At 56.1% G+C, this 22,326-nt stretch overlaps 1 protein-coding gene across 1 annotated transcript in view; it reads left to right on the forward strand.

Moving 5' to 3' along the window:
• The first annotated feature begins 173 nt into the window (after positions 1 to 173).
• LOC135873882 (NAC-alpha domain-containing protein 1-like) overlaps positions 174 to 22,326 on the forward strand; it is a 49,019-nt gene continuing 26,866 nt past the window's right edge. Inside the window, exon 1 of the mRNA XM_065398491.1 lies at positions 174 to 249. Coding sequence (XP_065254563.1) covers positions 174 to 249 — 76 coding nt within the window. The remainder of the gene's footprint in view (positions 250 to 22,326) is intronic.

Raw genomic sequence — 22,326 nt, forward strand, 5'->3', positions numbered from 1 at the left:
GGAGGGAGGGGGGCAGGTCACAGAGCCCATTCTGGGCGGCCGAGCTACCTACGCGCTGTCCTCGCTGATTAGCCGTGGGATTCCTGCCTGGCACGCAGATCGAGAGCGCTGGCTGCAGCCGGAGCCTCGCACGCGCACGTTCCCTCCCCGGCCTTCCCTCTGGATGACAGATCATGCCTGGAGAATCCGCCAAGGCTGAAGGGGCTCTGCTGCAGACGGACCCCGGCGGCCTGCGCCCGGCAGAGGCAGGTGAGTGCGGAGGGGAGCCCTGGCATCTCTCCTGGCGCCGGGAGTTGGCGAAGTGAACGCACGCCCCGCTGGGGAACGGCCGAGAGGTCTGGGGGCTGGGGGGGCGTGTGAAGGGGTCCCTGACCTGGGTGTGGAAGCAGCTCCCCCCCATCCCCGGAGCAGCCAGAATGGCAAAGAGAAAAGGGGGGTTGGAAGAGGGAGGGAGGGCAGAGGAGAAGGGGCTGGAGGGAGTGGGGAAGATGGTGTGGGACTGGATGGAGGGGGGAAGATGGTGTGGGGCTGGGTGGAAGGGGGAAGACAGCGGGGGGCTGGGTGGAGGGGGGAAGACAGCGGGGGGCTGTACCCCAGTGGTGAGGGGCTGGGAGCAAACTGGAGAGTGGCAGAGGAGAGAACGTACCTAGTAGGACGATAACAGAGGGGCTTGTGTTTGTCCTGGGGGAGATCAGAGGGGCTTTAACGTGGCGGGGACCTGGGCCCTTAACACCGACATTAGCAGGCGGCTTGGGGCTGGGGGGGCCGGTGGAGTTTGCGTTCTGGGGGTCTCTGCTGAGTCTGGTTATGGGGCAGGGGAGGTGGCTGTCATACACATGCCCTTTCTGGGGACACGGGTGGCAATCGGGCCCCAGCCCCTTCCCCGTCTGCTGGGGGAGCTCACCAGGGACCCAAAGCGCCCTGCAAAGTTAGATCAGAACGCACTGCTCAGCTGTTTGCCATGATGCTCCCCTCCCCCCCAAGCCCGGCCGAGCTGTCGGCTGCACTGACCTTCCTGCTGGGCTGAGAACACGGGGGCAGATGTCTCACAGGGCAGCCCTCCGCACCCACGCTCCCTCCTTAGATCTCCAGGCCCTCGGTATGCCTGTCCTCATTGTACAAAGAGGGAAACCGAGGCACAGAGAGATAGCAAAGTCTGGTCGGCGACAGGGATGGGTCTCACCTGACTCCCAGGCCAGCGCCTGCCCACTCCTCTCCCCTGCCTCCCAGGAGCAATGTAGGCCTGAGGCCAGTATGTGAAGTGAACATGGGGTGGGGCTGGGGGGCGTTTCCCTGTCCTGGGGGGGTTCAGCCTCCATCAGATGCTTTCCAGGAGCCTGCGTCCGGCCCCTGGAATACACCAAAGGAATCTCCCAGCCCCCCTGGGCTCCCCCTTGCCCCTCCCACCCATTCCCATCTCATTCACCAGTGTCCAGGCCTGGCTTCCTGCTGTGTCCAAGACAGCCGCTGAACGGGGTCAGTCAGAGACTGGGCATGTGGGTTTTCCTGTTTGATCCTTCACAATCCAGTGAGCCTGAAAGTCATTCCCAGCCCTGCTGACTTAGCTGGCATTTCCAGGGCACCTTCCATCCACTCTTCTCAGGCACCCGGCTCCGCCCTGGGGGGTCAAGATCACTAGCCCCATTTTATAGATAGGGAAACTGAGGCCCCAGGCAGTGCAGTGACCTGCCCACAGTCAGTGACAAGAGACAGGACGAGAACCCAGGAGCTCTGGATTAGTCTGAGGCTGGCACTTGAACCGCTGGCCCACGCTCCCTCGTGCCAGGGCAGCTGTGGCCCTGGGACAAGCTGTGCACTGTGACCCCTCCCTACACCTTTCCCTGCCCCGATCCCGGTGCTAATAGCACCTGCCCCAGTGCAGTTCAGGGTCCATCATGGAGCCCTCACGCACGCAAAGCCCGCAAGTCACCACTTCCAGGCCTGGCCCACATCCTAGAGCAGCAAGTGGCCCGAAGCGGGTGGGGAAGGGAAGGCCTGGGGCCGGATGGCAGAGCTGAGGAGCAGGGGAGAGGTGCTACAGGACTGTACCAGGTGCCTCCTGAAGCCACAGTGCCATGCAGAGCGGGCAGGCGGGAATTCCCTTCCCAGACGCGTCTCCTCTTGTCACAGGCTCAGATAAGAGTCGCCAGCAGTGCCCGCTCCTCAGCTCTCCCTGGTCTCCTTGGAAAGGCCGGCGCGGCGGCACCGGATCCCACTCCTGCCCTGCACATGGGCCTGGGGGACGTTTCCTCACCCCACAGAATGTCCTCGCTGAGCCTGGCTGGGCAGGGGCAGCCCTGGAGGCCTGAGCAGTGCAGTTGTACCTGGACCTGGCAGCTCCCTCCCCTTCCTTGGGGGACCCCCAGGCCATGACGTGTTTGCTCTGGGCCTTGCCCTGCATGGGGCACACACACGCATGTCCCAGCCGCGTCCGGGCTGCCAGGACAGCTCCTCCAGGGACAGGGAGGTCAGGACCAGCCAGATCGGCCTGTCCAGTACTACATACCCTCTGTACATGAGGGGGGATTTTTCCCCATTAGCAGGCAGGCAAAGGTCAAACCGCTGGGCATAGCCTTACTCCATAGCCCTCAATGCCACTGCGTGGGGCTGTACTCACCGCTCCCTGATGGGGTGGCTCAGGGGGAGTGTCATCTAGTGGTGAAAGCAGGGGCTCCGGTCTGAGGCTATGTATTGTGTGGAACACAAAGGGCCACACAATCCCTGCCCCAAGGAGCTCCAGGGCCTAACTGGACAGGCAGAGCCCAAAACCCAGCACAGACCAGCACTTTCTATCCCCAGCTCTGTCACCGAGGCTCTGTGGGAGTATAGACACAGCTCTCTTTGTGCCTCAATTTCCCCATCTGTAAAAGGGACAGCACTGACCTGCAGCACGGGGCAGGAAGGGGATGAGGGTTAACTAATGCATGTTTGTAAAGTGCTTTGAGACCCCAGGCAGAAAGGGACTAGAGACAGGCACTGGGTTATCATTAGTAAAGTGTGTGTGTGTGTGTGTGTGTGTGTGTACACACCAGGATGTGTCTCCCGCTGTGTAGTGGGTGTATACAGATGTGCGTGTGTCTGTGTATGCATGTGTTTCTCTGCCCATATGGTGCGTGTGTACAGATCTCTCTGTGTGTGTTTTTGTCTCTGGTTGTGTGGTGGGTGTGTACAGATGTGTGTGTGTGTGTGTGTGTGTGTGTGTGTGTGTGTATCTGTCTCTGCCTGTGTGGTGGGTGTGTACAGATGTGCATGTGTCTGTGCGTGCCTCTTTCTCTGCTCTTGTGGTGGGTGTGTACAGCTCTGTGTGTGTGTGTGTGTGTGTGTGTGTGTGTGTGTGTGTGTGTTTGTTTGTCTCTGGTTGTGTGGTGGGTGTCTACAGCTCTCTGTGTGTGTGTGTTTGTCTCTGCCTGTCTGGTGGGTATGTACAGATCTGTGTGTGTGTGTTTGTCTCTGCTGGTGTGGTATGTGTGTACAGATCTGTGTGTGTGTGTGTTTGTCTCTGCTGGTGTGGTATGTGTGTACAGATCTGTGTGTGTGTGTGTTTGTCTCTGCTGGTGTGGTATGTGTGTACAGATCTGTGTGTGTGTGTGTTTGTCTCTGCTGGTGTGGTATGTGTGTACAGATCTGTGTGTGTGTGTGTTTGTCTCTGCTGGTGTGGTATGTGTGTACAGATCTGTGTGTGTGTGTTGGCAGATCTGCATGTGTGTGTGCTTGCCAGGGAGGAGTGTGTGCGTGCATGCATGTTTCGGCAGGGGATGGTTTGGAGGCACCTGTGTGTTTATTTCAGTTGTTTGGGTTATCTGGGTATCTGACACAGCATTTAAAATGTCTACAAACCCACCACTGAAAAAAGCCTGACGGCCCAATTATTGCCAGGGTGAGTGCGGGGAGGGAGACAGAGATGGAGAAATCCCACTCCTGGCGAGAAAGGCAAAGCAGCCGTCTTGCAACAAAAGCAGCTAAGAGAAGAGAACCTTAAAACGCCAGGGGCTCTGGACTGAGAAGCCCCATCTCCCATCCTCTGGGACAGCAGCTTCTACGCCCCCTTACACCCGCCATGATGGAACATAAGGCAGAGAGGGCCCATCAGATGGACCAGAGGACTTTAGGCTTTAAATACCCACAAGGCCTTGAAGTAAGCTAGCTTAGAACTGAGGCAGCGTCCTTTTCCTCTCCTGGACGCTGTGGGGGCAGCCTGGCTCTGTGTATCGGTCACAGACACGGCCTGACCCAAAACCCACTGAAATCAACAGAAAGGCTGCCTTGGACTTCAGTGGGCTTTGGATCGGGCCCTAGTGAGTTCATCTGTAACGTGTGTCGATGAATGTGTGCAAGTGCGTTGTTCAGCACTGAAGGGGTTAATTTGAAATCCATCCTGAAAAGGACTCTGGAGATTTTAGGCCCCAGCTTGGCCTGCTCGAAGATGATTCTAACCAGACGTGAGGGGGGGTTCGCTGGGTTTGCTACATCTAGCTGAAAGGGCCGTTGTCAGGTCTGCCTAGGCTCACAATGTAGATTTGGGGACAGTTCCCGAGCTGGAGAAAGATCCTGATTTATAAGCCCTGGGACTCTGGCTCTGTTTAAAAAGATTTCGCAAAGTCTCCTATTAGTAGAAATGTTTTCATGGCTTTTAAAAAAAAATAAGATTTTCAGTAACAAAGTAATAAAGGGAAGAGCTATAATAACATAACTAACCTCCTCTGAACTGGGACAAGGCACCAGAGCCTGGATGTGAAACTGACAAGAAACAAACATGAAACTGACTAGCCTAGTTTCATTGTCCCAGCTGGGAGAAATTCCTTTTTACTTCAACAATCTCATGTTATTTGCAACATAGATAAGGAAATGGGCTTTTAACTATGTGGAGCCCAATGCTGCAACCTTTTCTCACCAGATTAATACCCATGCAAGTAGTGCCCTGGCCTCAGCAGGGCCATGCACATCAGGATTACTTGCAATAGAAAGGGTTTGCAGGGCCGGGAGTTTTAACCTGACAGTGCCTCTTTAAAGGAGAAAAAACAAACCTGCCACTTTTTTCTGCTGAAAAACAATCATCATTTTAAACAACCAGCAGCATAATAGCTTCTATTTTTTATGGATCCTAAAAAAAAAAAAAAGTGTTTTCTTTGCTGGATTTGCAACAAAAGCAACTAACTACAATCACAACCCCCATCCCAGAGCAGTGCTGACTCCAACATCAGGCGACATGGCTGGTGCTACATAGACAAAGAGTGGCCATTGCATAGAGACACAGATTTTAAGGCCATCTGATAATCTAGCCTGATCTTCTGTATCCCACAGGCCACAGACCTTCACCCTGTCACTCCCGCATCGAGCCCAATCCCTTGGGGTTGAATTAGAGCGTGTCTTTTAAAGATCCCCACTCTTGATTTAAAGACCCCCATCCCCAAACCTTAATGCACTCCAAGATACCATTGAAGGGGGAAATGTTGTTAAACCCCAACAGCTGTGTTCAATGTTAAATGATCTCAAACCAGGAGCCATCTTTGTCCCACCCCCTTTCCAGCCTCATAGGAAAAAAACCACAGAGTTTGCCCAAGAATAACGCGTAACCCACTGGTCTGAGTGTGTTACATGTCGCCCGCTCTCTACCTGAGCCACACAGAATGTGAGGCTGTTTTCTCTCTCAGCCGGAGAGCTCAGCTCTTTAGCTCACGGTATAGCAAGCAACCCGTGGTCCCTAGATTTGCAGAAGGCCCCCATTGCTACCCCTGATGGTGGCCAGCCTCTAAAATCAGCCTGGTTAAGATTGTCGCTAAGTTGGACAAAAATCCACGGAAGAATTTTCAAAACAAATGGCCTCTAAAAGCTTCTGTGATATTGTTGGTTGTTTCCCCCTTGGCAGAGGATGCTCGAAAGGCCCTGGGGCACTCAAAATAGATACACATATCGCTCTTCATTCTCAAGTACATTACAAGCTGCATGTACAATAGGTTGCCATCGTTTCACTCTCTGCTGAGATGCAGCCACCTCTAAGGTGGAGGACACCATTCCAAACAGTACTTAGGAGACTAGAGGGGAAGCTAACTGGCCGGGGAATTACTCCTTTTGCTCAGGCAGTAGCAACTCACCTGTTCAGCCCTGACAAGCCCAGCTTCCAGCCCCTCTGATGGCTGAAGTAGGATCAGCTATATTTATAGAAGGATGTTACAGCAAATCCCTGTGGTGTTGTGAGAGGCATTGAGGGCTCGGCCCTGACCAGGCATAGCACAGGGATCCTGGTTGTAAGGTCTCAGCTGACAGATCTAGTAACCATTCCATGGCTGAAGAAGAGTTTACGGCCATGATCAGGAGTAGAGCTCAGGACCTTCGGCTCCAGACTCACAGGCATAGGTGCCGACTCCATGGGTGCTCCAGGGCTCAAGCACCCACAGAAAAAAATAGTGGGGGCTCAGCACCCACCAGCCATAGCTGTTGGGTGGGGCCGCAGATCAGCTGTTTGGCAGCTCACGGGAGGCACTTGTGGGAGGGTGGAAAGCAGTGTATGGTGGGCAGGCGGGGAGGCCTTGGGGGAGGGGACAGAGTGGGGGCGGGAAGAGGTGGCATGAGAGTGGGGCCTCAGGGCAAGGGGGTCTGGGGGCAGGGCACAGATGGAGCACCCACAGGGAAAAATAAACGTCAGTGCCTGTGCCCACAGGCCCCTAGCAATCTGAGCTAAAAGAGAACCCCTGATAGCTGCCACAGCATCATGATTTGTGTGGCCCGCAGAGGGCAGCCTGCTCTTTGGCACGCTAGTGAGCCTGCCTCTCCAGCGAGGAGAGAGGGCACTGGTACGATTACACCCAGCGGGCACACCTCTCTCTCGTCCACAGGGACGAAGGCGAGTGCCTTCTCCCAGGATTTGAGTCTCCTGCTCCCTCTCCTGGGAGGGAGTCCCTTTCCGCCCAGCCTTGCGCTGGGTGAAGCCTCATTTACGCCCCATATGGTGCTAGGGATGGCACAAAGCAGGCCTCTGGATCTAACCCCCCTTGGGGGAATTCAGAGCTGGCCCCCACTTTGCAGCGCAGGCCCATCGCTACTGGCTGCCAGCATCGGGGAGAGGTTCCTGAGCAGACCTAGCAGTGCCTATGCAGCAGGGGAACGGCTGTGCGGGAGCAAGGAGAGAGTGCTCCAGTTCTGCTCAGAGCTAGGCGCATCCATGAGGCAAAGGCTGCTTTTCACCGCAGGCAGGAAGGGCAGGGGAAGTGCTGAGGGGAGGGGGAGAAAATCTCCTCAGCCCTCCCCAAACCGCCCCGCTAGCTTACTGTGGAAATCTTGTACCCTAGCCTGGGAGCCAGGCATTGGAAATATCGCCTCGGCGTCTTCCCGAGAGCTCAGCTCACTAACGAACCTACCCGGCCTTCCCACACAGCTCGGCCAATGCAGCCGTGTCCTGACTGGCAGCCCCCCGGCTAGTCCACAGCTGGGTTTCACCACGTCTTCCCCAGCGAGCGGACAGGAGAGGGGAAAAGGCTGAAGGAGCAGCTCTTCTTCTGTTCCGCTTCAGCCTTTTCACTTTGCATCTGGGGACAGCTTGAAGGGGGCCCAGGCTCCTCTGAGCCTTGGCCTCTTGTCGGGATACCCTCCCTTTTTCGCTAACATCCCTGGGGGGTGAATTCAGGGCGGGTGGAGGTGCCAGGCTGCCCGTCCTGGAGCTCTCTCATTAGCCACAGAGCTGGGGCAGCACAGACAGCAGCCGGGCTCGCTTCCCCCACACACCACCCCCGGTCAAGGTGTCTCAATCCAGGGGATCATCTCCGAGGAGAGTGGGGTTCAGTCTCCATGGCCCAGCCAGTCCGTGGCCTCTCTGCCAGCAAAGGGGCCGGTTTGGGGGTATCACAAGGGCTCAGGCGAATAGGGAGGTTTGTCTAAAGCTGTTCGCAATGTAAAGCCAAGTTGAGGCCTTTCCCCATCATGGTTTTGCCCTTATTAAAATGGCCTCCATTTCCCACTGTTCCCAACAGGACTGAAGCAACACGTTGCCCTCAGTCAAGATGGCCACCATCCTTTCCTCTCCCCCTCCCCCCATGAAAAGATGGCTGCCGTCTCCCATTGTCGTCAGTGGGCGGGAAGCCGAGCTGCCCTCAGTGGAGATGGCCACTGCCCATGGCCTTGTGTGACAGGCAGGAGGCAGTGAGGGGCCAGAGTGGCGTGGAGGTGCATGAACTGCTCGAGGGAGACAGGGGCACTGAAGAAAGGGTGGGAGCAGTAGGGAGGGCAACTGAGGGGCAGGGCAATGCGGGGAGGAGAAGGGAGACGGAGCGAGCATCGGGGAATGTGGGGAGCAGGATGGAGGCTGGGGAGAGGGGCCATGGAGTGTGGGAGGAGGTCACCAGATCTATGCCCTGGCACAGGAAAATGGCGAGCAGCCCAGAGGAGAGAGATGGGTAGTAACGAGGATCCAGCACGGAGCCCAGCTGGGTCTGCCATCGCTGCACTGATTCTGCAGGACGCAGTCTGGGATGGGCCTGGTTGTTCCCCCCATCAACTCGAGTGAAGGGGGCCCAGACCCGGCAGGAACTGGGTGGGGAGCTAGGGTGACCAGATGTCCCGATTTTATAGGGACAGTCCCGATTTTTGGGTCTTTTTCTCATATAGGCTCCTATTACCCCCCATCCCCATCCCGATTTTTCACACTTGCTGTCTGGTCGCCCTATGGGGATCACAGGTGGGAGCAGCACCTCCCGAGCATGTTGCCCTGGAAGCCTCTCCCAGCACAGCAGAGGGGCTGAGCTTGTGGATGGGCCCAGAGTCTAGGACTAGGCTCTCCGGGGCACGCTCCCCTCCTACCAGCCAGGCTCCGGCTATGCAAGCTGATACGTGCAGTGCGCAGCCGTACACCCCACTCACTCCGCAAGGAGCTCTGTCCTCCTCTGCTGGTGGCTGGTTCACAGACCGAGGATGGGCCCTGGAGCTCAGGAACCAGCGGCTCACTTGTCAAGATCCAGAGGCCCCAGGTCCGATCCCCAGCGACCCAGCTGGGGACACGGCGTTCGGTGGGGTCAGTAAAGTTCCAAGCAGCGTTAACTCCTGCATTGGGCTGGAGGACAGGGGTGGCCAGCCCTCCACAGCAGCCCCTCTGCCAGGTTCCCCCAGTGTCTGCAGGGTTCACGCCCCCTCAAAAGCTGAACCTGACAGGGCTCCCCCATGCCCTCCATCCCTGCTGCTGGCCCTTGGTTACTAAAGTCCAGGCAGCTGTTCCCACCGAGCCCTCGCACCCTAGGGGAAGGGAGCCAGGGGATGTCATGTTGGTACCCCAGATTATAGCTGCACAGGGGGCCTCAGGGATGGTGAACGGGAGTAAGGCCAGGCTCCTCCAGATTTTACACCACTGAAGGGTGCAGTTACACCAGAGGGGGATTTGACCCACAGACCGACTCGTGAGTCAGCAGCTGCAGACAGGCTAGGGTGTGATCCCTCTAACAGCAGGCTGATGGGTCCAAAGGCAGGCCAGGCACCAGGCTGGGACACAGGCAACTGGGGGTCACATCCAGGCTGCGGCGCTGCGAGTGGGTCACTTTGTGCCTCAGTTCCCTCCCCCTGAAAAGGGAATCAGGATAAGCCTGCATCTGTCTTGACCAGCCCTTTGGAACAGGGGCTGTCTCTCGCTGGGTGCACCAGGGGGTGCTGACCTCAGCTGGAGTCTTGGAGGCCAAGACAGGCACTAACCTGGCTGAAGGGGTAGTCAGGCTGTAAGTTACACTGTGGGCCGGGCGAGTTCTGTTTACCCAGAATCATTTGGGGTTTAGTTCTCCATTGGAACTGGTTCCCAACAGCCACCGCGTGGTGCGTGATGTGCTCTTTCCGGGGGTGCTGGAACGGGGGAGCAGGGGGCCACGGCCCCTCACTTTTAAAAGGGGGAGGGCTAGGCCCCGTGCTGTTTACTGGCCGTAAGGGCGAGCGACAGTGGGAGGGAGCGGAGAGGAGCGAGTGGAGGGCGGGGTCTTAGGGGAGAGAGGCGGCGCAGGAATGGGGTCTTGGGGGAAGGGGTGGTGCAAGGGCGAGGGCTTGGGGGGAAGGGGTGTGCGGGGGTGGTGCCTCACGGGGGAGGGGCCTGTGCCCCTCCCCCCCCACTTTTAGGGTGCTGCCACCGCTCCTGGCCCTGTCTCTCCCCATCTGCCCAGGGGCCATGTCGGCAGTGGAAAGGAATGGCCATGCTGATGGGGTGAGCATGGGGTGACCCAGCTAGCTTGGGGCAGGGAGTCGTGCTGGGTTAGCAGGGCTCAGAGCTAGGGTACAAAGGGGCCTGGCTGCTCCACTTGCTCACAGCAGCGTAAACTAGCTCTCCTCTCCACCTGCTTTCACTTTAGGGGCCTGGAGCAGGTAGGAAGTTGGGTGGGAAAGTTTCTCCACGTAGCTCTGCTGACGCCCCTCAATCCTGACCTGCAGCCCCCTCTGCTTTCCAGACTTGGCCCCTTGCAGCCCACTCACCTCACCCCTGAACCTCACCTTACACCGCTGAGTCTCCTCCCAGCCAGCTGCCCTGCGTGGTGGCTGTGAGACGTGCAGAGCTCGCCATCCTGGATCGGAGACAACCTCCGTCTCAGCCCGCCCACTCCAAGCAGCACGGGGCCTATCTAGAGGGGGACGTCTCTAAAGGGGATCAAAGCTGCTGCAGAAAGTGGGGCTGGCTGTTCGGGGGGCTGCTCTGCCCTCTAAGTCAGTACTGAGCCACTGCTCCAGCCCAGTGGAGGGGGACGCTGCGCTGCTGAGATTGAAAACTAAGCGCCCGCATCCCGCTGTGAGCACAATACATTCCGCGGTGAAACGTGCACAAGTTAGGGTGAATCCAGCAGGCCTTTACATCCTGCTTCCCTAACCTCCTGCGGCGGGTTACAGCTGGCTACAATATTCCTCTTCACTTCCTGTCCTAAACACTGTCTTGCACAGCGTGGTTCTGAGCCGCTGAAACCCACTGCTGCGTGGGGCACAACCTTTCACGCTTGCTGGCTGTGGGCCGCTGTGGCTTGCCGGGCCTCCCTGAAAGAACAGTCCCCAGGCCACAGCTTTGTAAAGCCGCCGTTCAGGCTGAGAGAAGATAGTAATTTAAGGGTTAATGAACCTTACAGGGCCGTGGGGTTATTGAACGGCAAACAGCCCCACACCTGGGCACTCCAGGAGGTCGGAGCAGACTGGAAAGAAACCCACCCAGGTGGACGAGTCTGTGGTTAAGGCACTCGACTGGGATCCAGGAGATCTAGCTTCTAGTTCTTCTTTCTGCCACTTGGCAAGTCACTTCATCGGCCTGGGCCTCCGTTCTCCAGCCATACATTGGAGCTATTGAGCCTTCTTTCCCCCAGCTGTTGTCCATGGAGGCTGGAGGCTTGGCGGGCCAGGGCCTGTCTCTCGCTATGTATTTGTGCCCAGCACCATGGGGCCTTGGCCTCAGGTGCATGCGTAGGCTCGCATGTAATAGACATAACACTACAAGCTAAGGCACCCCATCAGCCCTAACATCTCCCCTTCCCCTGGCCCTCATCCTGCAGCCCCAGCCAGGCTGCTTGTCCTCAGCCCCCCTGCGGGCCAGCTGCCGTCATGGGGCCCAGAGGCTAATCAGCTGCCTTGGCCCATCCAGCCTTTTACCGACACTCACCTCGAGACAGGAACAACAGGGGCAGGCGGGGGTGAACCTTCGCAGTCCATAGCCAAGCTCAGGTGTCCTTCGACCTGGCAGCTCCCCATGGCAATGGCCAGCAGTGCCCATATGGCTTTGCAGCTTGGCTTGGCTTGTAACCTAATCCTCTTAGCAGCCTGCTTTCCTCTGCAGCAGACCAGGGAGAGGCTCTTTTACCGGCCAGCCAAACGCAAGGTCCAGACAGAACAGAGAGTTTGCGCTCCCTGCCTGAGGTGTGGGCAGAAAGTGACACCCCGAGTCCCCACCTGGCTGGGGAACAACCCCCCAAGCCACCCCCAGGGAAGCGAACCCAGCAGCCCGCCCTCGATAATAATAATTAGCATGTAACATTAGCTAATGAATCCTCCCGCCCTGCCTGCTTTGGATTATCCACCTCCTCCCTGAGCAGATGGGGGGAGACAGAGGCCCTGAGAGCAGGTGAGCGTCTGGCTACGGAGGGGGCTAATGTACTGGCTCCTTCCTTGGGGAGAAAGCGAACTGCTGGCCTGGTGGATTCCCAAGGACACGGAACCGTGGTTACTAGCGCGAGAGGAGGGCACCACTGGGCATTGCACTGCTGCAGCCATTGCTCCGAGCACGCTCCTGCAATGTGCACGGCGTTGTACGCCTTACGTACCCATCCCGGCCTCTCCCTGCTCCGTGCCGGGCAGGCTGCCGTGAGCTCTTCGAGCGGCTGCTCCACGCTCGATCACGCTAACGTCACTACGGGGAAAACACTGACAGCCAGGCCAGATTTAGCTGAGACCTAATTGCTTCAATTGACGGCAGATGGTCCCCAGGGCAGGACGCTGCCTTGAGTGGCTCGTCGAACGCGGGCCCAGCGGCGGAGCGTGGGTTAGCTCAGCCCTAGAGATGGTCTCTCAGGCGGGGTAGGGGATTAGCTAGTTCATTGCGTGCTTTAGACCTGGTGCAGTGGGTAGTGCACTGGATACGACATGAACTCGAGCCTTAGTTCTGCCACTAATGACTTGGGTGACCATGGGCAGGTCACTTCCGCATTCTCTGCCTCAGTTTGCCCACCTGTCGAATGGGGAGCGTGACGCCGCCCTCCTTTGTAAAGCGCTTTGAGAACTGGCAATACAAATAATCAGGGTGGCGCGAGCTGGGATTACAGTTATTCCTGTGCTGCTGCACCGGCCCCGTCTTTCTTTCGGCTGATCCGTTTGTTCCCGTTTCTCTAGCTAGTGTCCTGTGGGAAGAGAAAAGCAGGATCAACTTGTTTCTACATTCTGGAGCCCCATGGAATGGTGGCAAGCCCACCTGCCCAGCCCAGCCAGCTTGGGTTCTCCAGAGGGGCCCCCTTATTTCATAACCCTGCCCCCCAAACCACCCATGGCTTTCGGGCCCTAAGACAACCCCCCGTTCAGTGCCTCTGACCCCAGGATTTTCTAGGTTCCAAGGCCAGAAGGGACCATTGTGATCATCTGGTCTGACCTCCTGCATAGCCCAGGCCAAAGAACTGGCCCCAAATAATTGCTAGAGCAGATCTAGGGTCTGCTGCCCTGATTGTCTTGCCCCCAGCAGCCGGGAGAGCCCCCATATCTGAACAGACCCCACATTTCCTGGCACCACTTTCCCTGCTTCTCCAAGAAACAGGCCCCACTGCCGGGCTCCAGCCCAGCCATATCTGGCCTAGATCTGCTCCTGCTTATTCCCCAGTTCCTGGGCAAGGTATAGAGTGTCTGAGTGGGTGGCCATGGCTCGGCAGACAGGAAGCCGGCAGCAGGTGCAGCTCTGGCATTGCCCCGCGTCCTGCACGGCTGGGATCACGTGACAGGCTCCAGGCTGGAGTCATCCTCGCTCAGGGCTTGGTTAGCGGCAGAGTCAAGGTGACCCCCCCACCCCATTCTGTAGGAGGGAGGAGAGGGGAGCCCCGGCTCGGCCCTGTAGAACCAGGAGAGGAGGTGGTGGTGTTTGGCTGCTCACTACCTGGCCTAGAGAAATGAGCGTGGGGCTGGGAGCTAGCAATCCCCAAGCACTAATCTCACCTCTGTCACTTACTGCCCTTAATAGCTTGAACAGCTAGAGCATGTCAGCATTTCATTCTGACCCCTGACGAAGGGCAGCAGCACCGTGACTAGGGCTGTGACAGGATCTAGCTACATTCAGGGAGGTGACACTACAATTACCTGCACACAGCCCCAGGCAGGCGGTTGGCAGGACCCCGCTTTTGTGTGAGAGGAAGCAGGGTTTTCTGGTTACAGAAAAGGACTCGGAGTCTAGAGCTTTGGAATCTATTCCTGACTCTGCCACTGACTCCCTAGGTGACCTTGGGCAACTCACTGCCCCTCTCTGCCTCAGTTTCCCCATCTGCAAAATGGGGATAATGATACTGCCTGACCTCACCGGCATTCGAGAGGCTGAGCTGACTAAAGTGTGTCACCTGCTCTGGTTCTCTGGTGACGGTTGCTATGGTGAGATCTGTTGATGGAAGGTGTTATGGAAATGCAAAGCCAAGACCTAGCCATCCCCGCTCCCACCTTCCTAGTATTTATCCCTGGGCTGGAAAGCCTGCAGCCATTTTAACCCTTCCCCTTCCACAGCAAGCAGGCTTGCTAGTGCTGAAGACCTCTTAAGCCCCCCATACCCCATGGCTCAGGCTGCGTACATGCTGCTGTGGAAACCAGAGGCCAGGTGGTTTGAAATGTTGCATCATCAGGTGCAATGCCATAGCAACAGATTCTAAGAAATCCTTAGCAGCCCAGGTACCGACCAGTGCTGCGGCTGTCAGCTAGCCGCCATGCTCGTCATAGAAACATCTCTCTGATTCGTGGAGGATGCCAGGGATACGAGGACAGAGTTATGTTGATTTGGGTACCTTAGCCCTGCATTCACCTCACGTCGAATGGGCCAGCTTTCAGCTTGTGTTCCTTTAAACGACATTCACATTTTCCCTGTAAGTCACTGCAATATATTTACTGCTTTCACCCCAGCCTCCGTGTTTTGCCTGGCAATGTATGTTACATAAAGTGCTGTATAAACCTGATCCAAAGTGAACCCTGGGCTACAGCCCGAGCAGATAGTTCAGCGATAGGCACAGTACAAAAAAATCTAGGCAGAACAGAACAGGAGTTTGCTTTCTGAAATGTGCCATGCTCCCAAGACCCATTACAGGGTGACCTTGGACAGGTCATGTCCCCTCCCCGTGCCTCAGTTTCCCCATCTGTATAATGGGGATAAGGATACTGCCTTCCTTTGTAAAGCGCTTTGAGATCTACTGATGAGGAGGAAGGCAGTAGCTGAATGACAACATGCAGCCATGTCCTACTATAATTTAGGTCAGAATAACTGAGCCAATAAAAACCACAGGGGAATTTATGGAGGCAGCATGTAGTTACCCAAGTTGGAACAGAGAAAATAAGTTGGCAGGATGCCCTTTAACTAGTCCCCTTTGTAAACTCTGTGGCACTGGTATGGTAAATATGAATGGCAGAGGAAAACCTGACCCTTGTGGCTGTTAAGGTTGACAAACACATCAGCCCAAATACTGTCTGGAAAGACACGACAGAGCTCTGAATGCACAAAGCTAACAGGGATAAAGGCAGGTGAGGGGTGTCTCCGTAGGATTTCCCAAGCTACAGAGCCAGGTCACTGGCTAAGGTGTTACAGCTTCATTCTTCTCTCTCCTACATCAGATAACCCAGAGTTTAAGCAAAGCCTTGAGCTGGGGCCAATCTGGCCAGGACAAAGGGAGGTTAGGACTGGGACCAGCTGTAGGTTCAAATCCTCAGCGAACCAGGTGAATGATGCTGGTTGGAAAGGGGCCGTTTCTCCTGTTTGCCTAGTTTGAGGCCAGGCCTATAGATTCACCGATCCCTTCGCTCAGCCTGTTGCGCCGACAAACAGCGTGGGGAAGTGGGCAGCAACTTAGCTGGAAGCTCATACAGCAATGGGCCAAATTCCAGCCAGAGGTAAGCAGGGGCAGGCTCCGGGCTAAGCCCGTCGGCATGAGCTGCGATCCTTTTGCAAACCCATCCCATCCCAGATGGGTGCAAAGGGAGGTCCCTTTGCTGCTTACACCCATTTTCTGTCTCACCGCCACCACCGCTGGCTTTGGCTCATAGACGCGATCGCCCTTGAGCAGGGGTGAATCTGAGCCATAATCGCTGCGCTGGCTACATTGTCTAGTGCATGGCTCCTAAAACCTGAGCAGGGTGTTTAATAGCAGGCACCCCCATGGGCCTCGGGAGCATTGCTGTGTGAACAAGAGAGACTCGCCACAGCGACCCAGGGAAACCTACACGTCAGAGCCGGTTCCAGAGCTGTCCGTCCTCTCTGGTTTGGAGGGGACACCCGTACCCCCCTCTCCCAAGTACTGCGGGCAATGCCTGCCTCTTAACAAGCCAGGCTTGGCAACGAGGCAGCATGAATTCTTCCTGGCCAGGTTAGGTCTCTGGCTGTTCCCACGGAGCTGCACTCACCCCGCAGCGACAGGGGTTTGGGCCTGACGCGCCTCTTCCCAGGATGCAATGCAAGAGTCAACACATTCCAAGCCCCAAGCAGCGTAATACTCTATGGAAGTGACCCATGTGACTTAGCTTTTCTATGACGCCTTTCATTCAGGGAGCTCAGAGCCCTTTATCAATTAAACAGGCCCCAGAAATAAGGCTCAATTCAGCTGCACAGTGATATCTATCTATCTATGTAGGTAGGTAGGGCCTCACTGTTAATTGATTTTATATAGGGAAAGATTAGCCCAGTCATCACTGAACTGCAGCCACTTCTGGGGTGGAACAGGGCAGTTGTCTAACAGCCCACATGATGTAACAGGGCGGGGGGGACTTTACAAGGGAGAATGGAATTACCTAAATTAAGTTTAGGCAAGACACTGAAGTAATGCTTACAAGGAGTCTCATGGGATTTGCAGTGCAACAGGTGGTCAGAACCTTATTTCAAGGCACCCCTCCCTCCAAAAAACCACACACCACCAGGTAGCCATGCCCCACCCTGCACTGGGCTGGTGGCTCAGTGCAGCCTCAGAGAGAGGAGAGCGACAAAGCAATTCTCAGGTGTTCCTGCCTGGTGGCCCATCCCCCAGCCCAAGCTTGTGGAGTACAGGAACACTGACAGGGCTCCAGCAACCCCACCCTCACACACCTAGAGGAGCCCCATTGCCCTTTGCAGGGGTCCAGAGCCCAGCACTCCTTCCTCAGAGCATGTCTCTGGAACAACCTCTGCCCAAAAGGCATGTGCTGGGGGTGCAGGGCATGAAGGAAATACAGCAAGGACTCAACTCCCAGGGAAAAAGACAGCTACCTACTCCCACTTATCTGCTCCCCTCAGGAACTCAACATCCTCGCTCCCTTCTACCCCATCCCAGTGCCCAGCTACCCCGAGTGAGGGGACTCACCAATCCTGCTAGCCACCTCCCTCCATTGCACTGTGCCTACGCAGCCTGCCTCTTCTTCCCCTTCCTGCTCAACATCCCCCCACTCTGGAACTAGCCTACCAACAGGGAGGAAGGCAGCACAGCCAGGCCTGAAAGGACCTAGAGGCAGCAGGAAGAGATAAAAAACTTCCCTCTTAAAGCTACCAATGTGGTTTATATAAGGCAGGATTTTTAAACCACGCCCCCTGCCTCCCAGAAGTCATTGCAGCACTCAGGATCCGCCCCTTCTCCTACCTGATAAAAGCTGGTGTCCTGGCTGGGCCTGTAGGTCTTAAGGGGATGATAGACCCCTCTTAGTGGCTATTGATTTAGAGAGCTAAAGGGGATCCTGGGCCCTACCCTTCTTGTTAGAAGGAGGGTGACTTTACTGCTTTAGCCTGGCTCTGGCTGGAGGGAGCTCCTTTTCTCTAGCCTGATGAAGACAAAGGCTCTCTGAGTTTCCCAGGCTTGACTCCCCAATGGATTCAGGAGAGAATCAGTTGCAGCCGGTTACAGGTAACTCCACAGCACTGGGGTGAGGGGGGTGTGGGAGCTAGCTGGTCTCTGTTAATGGGTTATGCTGTCTTGCCTTTCTCCCCCATGGGGCTGGGGGTCAGCTGGGCAGACAAGCCATGATCTGTGGCTGTTGAATGAGTTGCTGGTCCCAGTTCTTACTCAGTGGAAGTGTTGCTCACTGACTCTCTAGTGGTCTTGGTGGCTATGGGGGCTGGCCTTGCCCTATAGGAACCTGGCAGTGGGCCCTGCATTGTAGGGCTTGGGGTGGGGGATAATTACCTAGTGGTCTCTTTGCTGCCCCTGTGCTGCTGGCTCTAGGGCTCTTGAGCCCAGCACTGAACTGGGGCTGGATGCTTCCAATGCTCCTTCCCTGCTGCTCCTTTTCCAGCCCTGTCCTTGCTGCAGATGCTAATGGGGTGATGCACTGGTGCTGCCATCCCCAGGGCAGTGCTGGGAGCTGGACAATTGGGCTGTGCTCAACTGAGCTAGGGGTGTTGCTCACAGTGACTGGCAGCTCCTCAGCCAGCTTGTGGCTGTAGGGTCAGCTGGGGGGGGAATCCTCCATGCACAATGCAGGCTCTGCAGGGAGTGAGGCTAATTACTCGGTAGGTTACCTCCTCATGACTTGGTGGGTCAGGTCAGAGCTGCCGTGTGAGCCTGCAGTAGTGACTGTTGACGTCAAACCTGACGGCTATGAGTATCTGACAGCTCGTGGTACTTCACACAATGGGGTTTAGCCCCAGTGTCTTGGGCAGACTGGGCAATAATTGCCCAGCTAGATTCTGTCTGGGGCTTCAGCGGAGTAAGGCACTTGTCACTGCCTCTCCAAATGCTGAAGGGGGTGATTGCTGTGCTCCACCCCAGATGTGGCTGCATGCTGGGGGGGTGGGGGGGTTCTAGCTGTAACTCTGTGAAGTGCTTTGGGGATTTTTTCCTTCTAAAACTGGAAAGGACCTTGAGGGGTCATCTAGTGCAGCCCCCTGTGCTGAGGCAGGACCAGGTAAACCTAGACCACCCCTGACAGGTGTTAGTCTGACCTGTGCTTAATCCTCCAGTGACAGGGCTTTCACAACCTCCCTTGGAAGCCTGTTCTAGAGTTTAACTACCCTGCAAGTTAAATTTTTCCTGATTCCCTGACCTAAATCTCCCTTTCTGCAGATTAAGCCCATTACTCCTTGTCTAACTTCCAGTGGCCCTAGACTCACAGGACTGGAAGGGACCTGGAGAGGTCATCTCGTCCCCTGCACTCATGGCAGGACTAGGGATTATCTAGACCTGGAGAACAATTGATCACTGTCCTCTAGAACAGTCCTTAATATGGTTGACGACTGTTATCTGGTCCCCCCGCTCAGTCGTCTTTTTCACAAGACCAGACATGCCCAGTTGTTTTAACCTTTCCTCATAGAAAGCTTAGGTCAGGTTTTCTATGGTTTTGTTGCTCTCTCCAATTTGTCCCCCTCTCTCCTGTGTGGACACACTATACCAGCTGAGGACTTGCCAGTGCAGAGTAGCATGGACCAACTACCTCCGGAGTCTTGCCTAAGACACTCCTGTTAACACATTGTGATGCAGTGGCAAAAAATAATAATAATAATATTCCGCATTGACTCATTCAGTTTGTGATCCACTGTATCCCCAGATCCTTTTTAAGCCGTATTCCTGCCTAGCCCGTTGTTCCCCGTTTGTTAGTTGTGCAGCTGATTTTTCCTTTGGCGGTGAAGTGTTCTCAGGGTGCAAAGTATTCTCTAAATGTGTCGAGATCCAACACGTCTTGGAGTCTAGACAGGTGAGATGGCTCCTGCCCTGACAGGCTTCCAATTGACGTTTAGTCTCAAAAGAGACTAGACATTTACATGGCGATGGACCACTCAGGGAGAGAGGTTACAACCTTCTACTTTGGGGCAAAAAAACAGCTACTAACTGATTGGGGGGGGGGGGGGGGGTAGGAAAACTGCTGTGTATTCCACAATAGTCCCGTATGCTGTTTCTTGTGCCTTTTGGAGCATCTAGTATTGACTCCTGTCAGAGAGGAGATACTGGACTAGAGGGGCCATTAGTCCAATAGAAACTGGTGATTCCTGTGTCCTGCGATCTAAATAGTCAAGAGATGGTGCTGGATGGGACAAGCATCAGCATTGCAAACTGTCCTAAAAACTGTCTCTGAGCTAGTATCGGCTCATCCCGTCTGCAAGGATGCTGAAAAGACTAAGCTCTTACTCATGACACACGTCAGTTGCTGGGGGGAGGATATGTGACTCTCAACTTGTTGCAGTGAGAACTTTGCAGTGACTTGCAGGAGTTTCGTGCTGTATCTCCCGGATTGCTTGGGCGGGATGCGGAGCCGCTCAGCAGTAACCTGCAGATGCTGTATATTGCCCTGGTTACTGGGGATGGTTTAGTAATAAGGGGCTCTCATGAGAACCAAACAGGAAGGAGAACAATGGCTCAGGATGTCCCACCCCTCAAACACTAGGGAGTTGTGAGGAGACAGTGCTGGATGGGACAAGACCTGGCAACTCCCAATCAAAAAGAGCACAGTAGCTTCGCACAGGCAGTTGGGAAGCAGTTCCAGGAAACCAGACTGACACGCCCCCCCTTTCCAGGTACCTGGTCGGGGGGAGGGAAGGTCTGCAGAGGCTAGACCTGCCTCTGCTACCATCAGGGATGGGAACCCTAGGGTTAGTCTAAACCGGGGCGGGCAAACTTTTTGGCCTGAGGGCCGCATTGGGTTTCTTAAATTGTATGGAGGGCTGGTGAGGGGAGGGGGTCGTGGCCCAGACCACACCTCCTATCTGTCCCCATGGGACCCCTGCCCCATGCACACCCACTGCTCCCTGTCCCCTGACTGCCCCCTGTCCTCCGCCGCCCCATCCAACCCCTCCTCTCATTCCTGACGGCCCCCCTGGGACTCCTGCCCCCATTAAACCCCCTGTTTCCCCCCGACCACCATCCACACCCCTGCCCCCAACCACCACCCTGAACTCACCTGCCCTCTATCCACCCCCCCCCCCCTCGCTCCCTGCCCCCTTACTGCGCTGCCTGGAGCACTGGTGGCTGGAGCCAGGCCATGCTGCTGCCGCGGCGCAGCACAGAGACCGGGTCAGGCCGGGCTCTGCAGCCACGCTGCCCCAGGAGCTCGCAGCCCCACCGCCCAGAGCATTGCGCCGGCGGCAGAGCGAGCTGAGGCTGTGGGGGAGGGGAAACAGCCGGGGAGGGGCCGGGGCGAGCCTCCCGGGCCAGGAGCTCGGGGGCCGGGCAGGATGGTCCCATGGGCCAGATGTGGCCCGTGGGCTGTTTGCCCACCTCTGATCTAAACACAAGTTTCTTTAGCTGCCTTAAAATCCACGTTCTCTTACGCTTTGTTCCTCCTGTGGGAACAGCCAGTCTGGTTTCAGCAGGCCGGCTGGTCGCTGTCGCTGGTCAGGGAGAACTGCTGGCAGCAGAACGCAGGCAAGCCCCCTGGGCGAGTGAGATCGCTAGAGGGGGCTGGAGCCCTGGGCCTGGTCCACGTAGTAGAATTGCAGCCTTCCACCCGAGGAGAGGGAAGAGCGCAAGGCCTGACCCCCAGGGGTGTGCTTGGAGTCCAGGAAGGGCACAGAGGTGCCGCTAGCCCTGGAAGTGTGCCAGCTGCAGTGCCCACGAGGGATTGATGTGTGCATGGACTGGGTTTCTCGCCCCCTGGCTGTGTTGCTGTGGCTAATCCCAGCTGTGGGGCTCTGTGGGGAGATCCCAGGCAGCAGGTCACGCTGTGTAGCTGCAGAAGTGGCTCAAGTGAACGAATCCAACCTGGCTTCTCAAAGGTACCCAAGGAAATCTGTTCTCCTCCCGCCCCTAGGGGCCTGAAGCCAGTGATCCAGCAGTAGCCAGGGCCCTAGCCTAGGACCGAGAATGGGCTTCAAATGCCTGCTCTGCCATAGGCTCCTGTGTGACCTGGGGCAAGTCCCTTAGTCTGTGCCTCAATTTCCCACCTGTGCAATGGGGAGAACAACCTTGCCCTGCCTCGCAAGGGGCTGTGAGGACAAATACATTGGACTGTGAGGTGCTTGGATGTCACAGGAATGGGGGGAGGGGGAAGCAGGCAGAGAAGTACTTTAGATTAAATCAGGTTTCCGAGTAGCAGCCGTGTTAGTCTATATCCACAAAAGGAACAGGAGAACTTGTGGCACCTTAGGGACTAACACATTTATTTGAGCATAAGCTTAAATTTGTCAGTCTCGAAGGTGCCACAAGTTCTCATGTTAGATTAAATCTATAACCAAAGGCCTGACAGCAGGAGCTGGCTCTAATTAGCCACTGCCAGTTGGTGGCAAATAACGATCTTGCTGGAAGACCATTCCTTCCTGCCCAAGGCCACTAAACCCGTTCAGACTGGTCACTCCCCAGCCAAAGGCTCTGGGGAGCAGCCTTCCAGTGAGGTTCTGGGGAGGGGAGTGGTTTGCCGTTTCATGTCACTTTGGCTGCCTCCAGCCCTCCCTTCCATGCAACTCCTGATCCTGCCGAGTGTCTCTTCTCTGGTAATGGGAGCTCCTTGGAGACACCAGCTGAACACAGCACTTGCTTGATGCTCAAGTAACGTCTGAGCTCACTAGAGGTGGGAAGCTGGCAAAACCCAGCTGTTTTTTCCCCCCCTCTGTCTCCTTGGTGCATTGGAGTGCTCTGCCTTGCTGGTGTCCCAGAGCCGTCTCTGGTCCGTTGCACTTGTCTTGTGAGCTGTGGGCTGCTCCTGGGCTCCCTCTCTGAAAAGACCTTGATATCTCAGCAGGGGAGCAGGACACCTCCTTATGGGCACTCTATTGCAAGCTTTTTA

This window comes from Emys orbicularis, chromosome 2, assembly GCF_028017835.1.
Source record: "Emys orbicularis isolate rEmyOrb1 chromosome 2, rEmyOrb1.hap1, whole genome shotgun sequence".
In the NCBI taxonomy this organism is placed as follows: Eukaryota; Metazoa; Chordata; order Testudines; family Emydidae; genus Emys; species Emys orbicularis.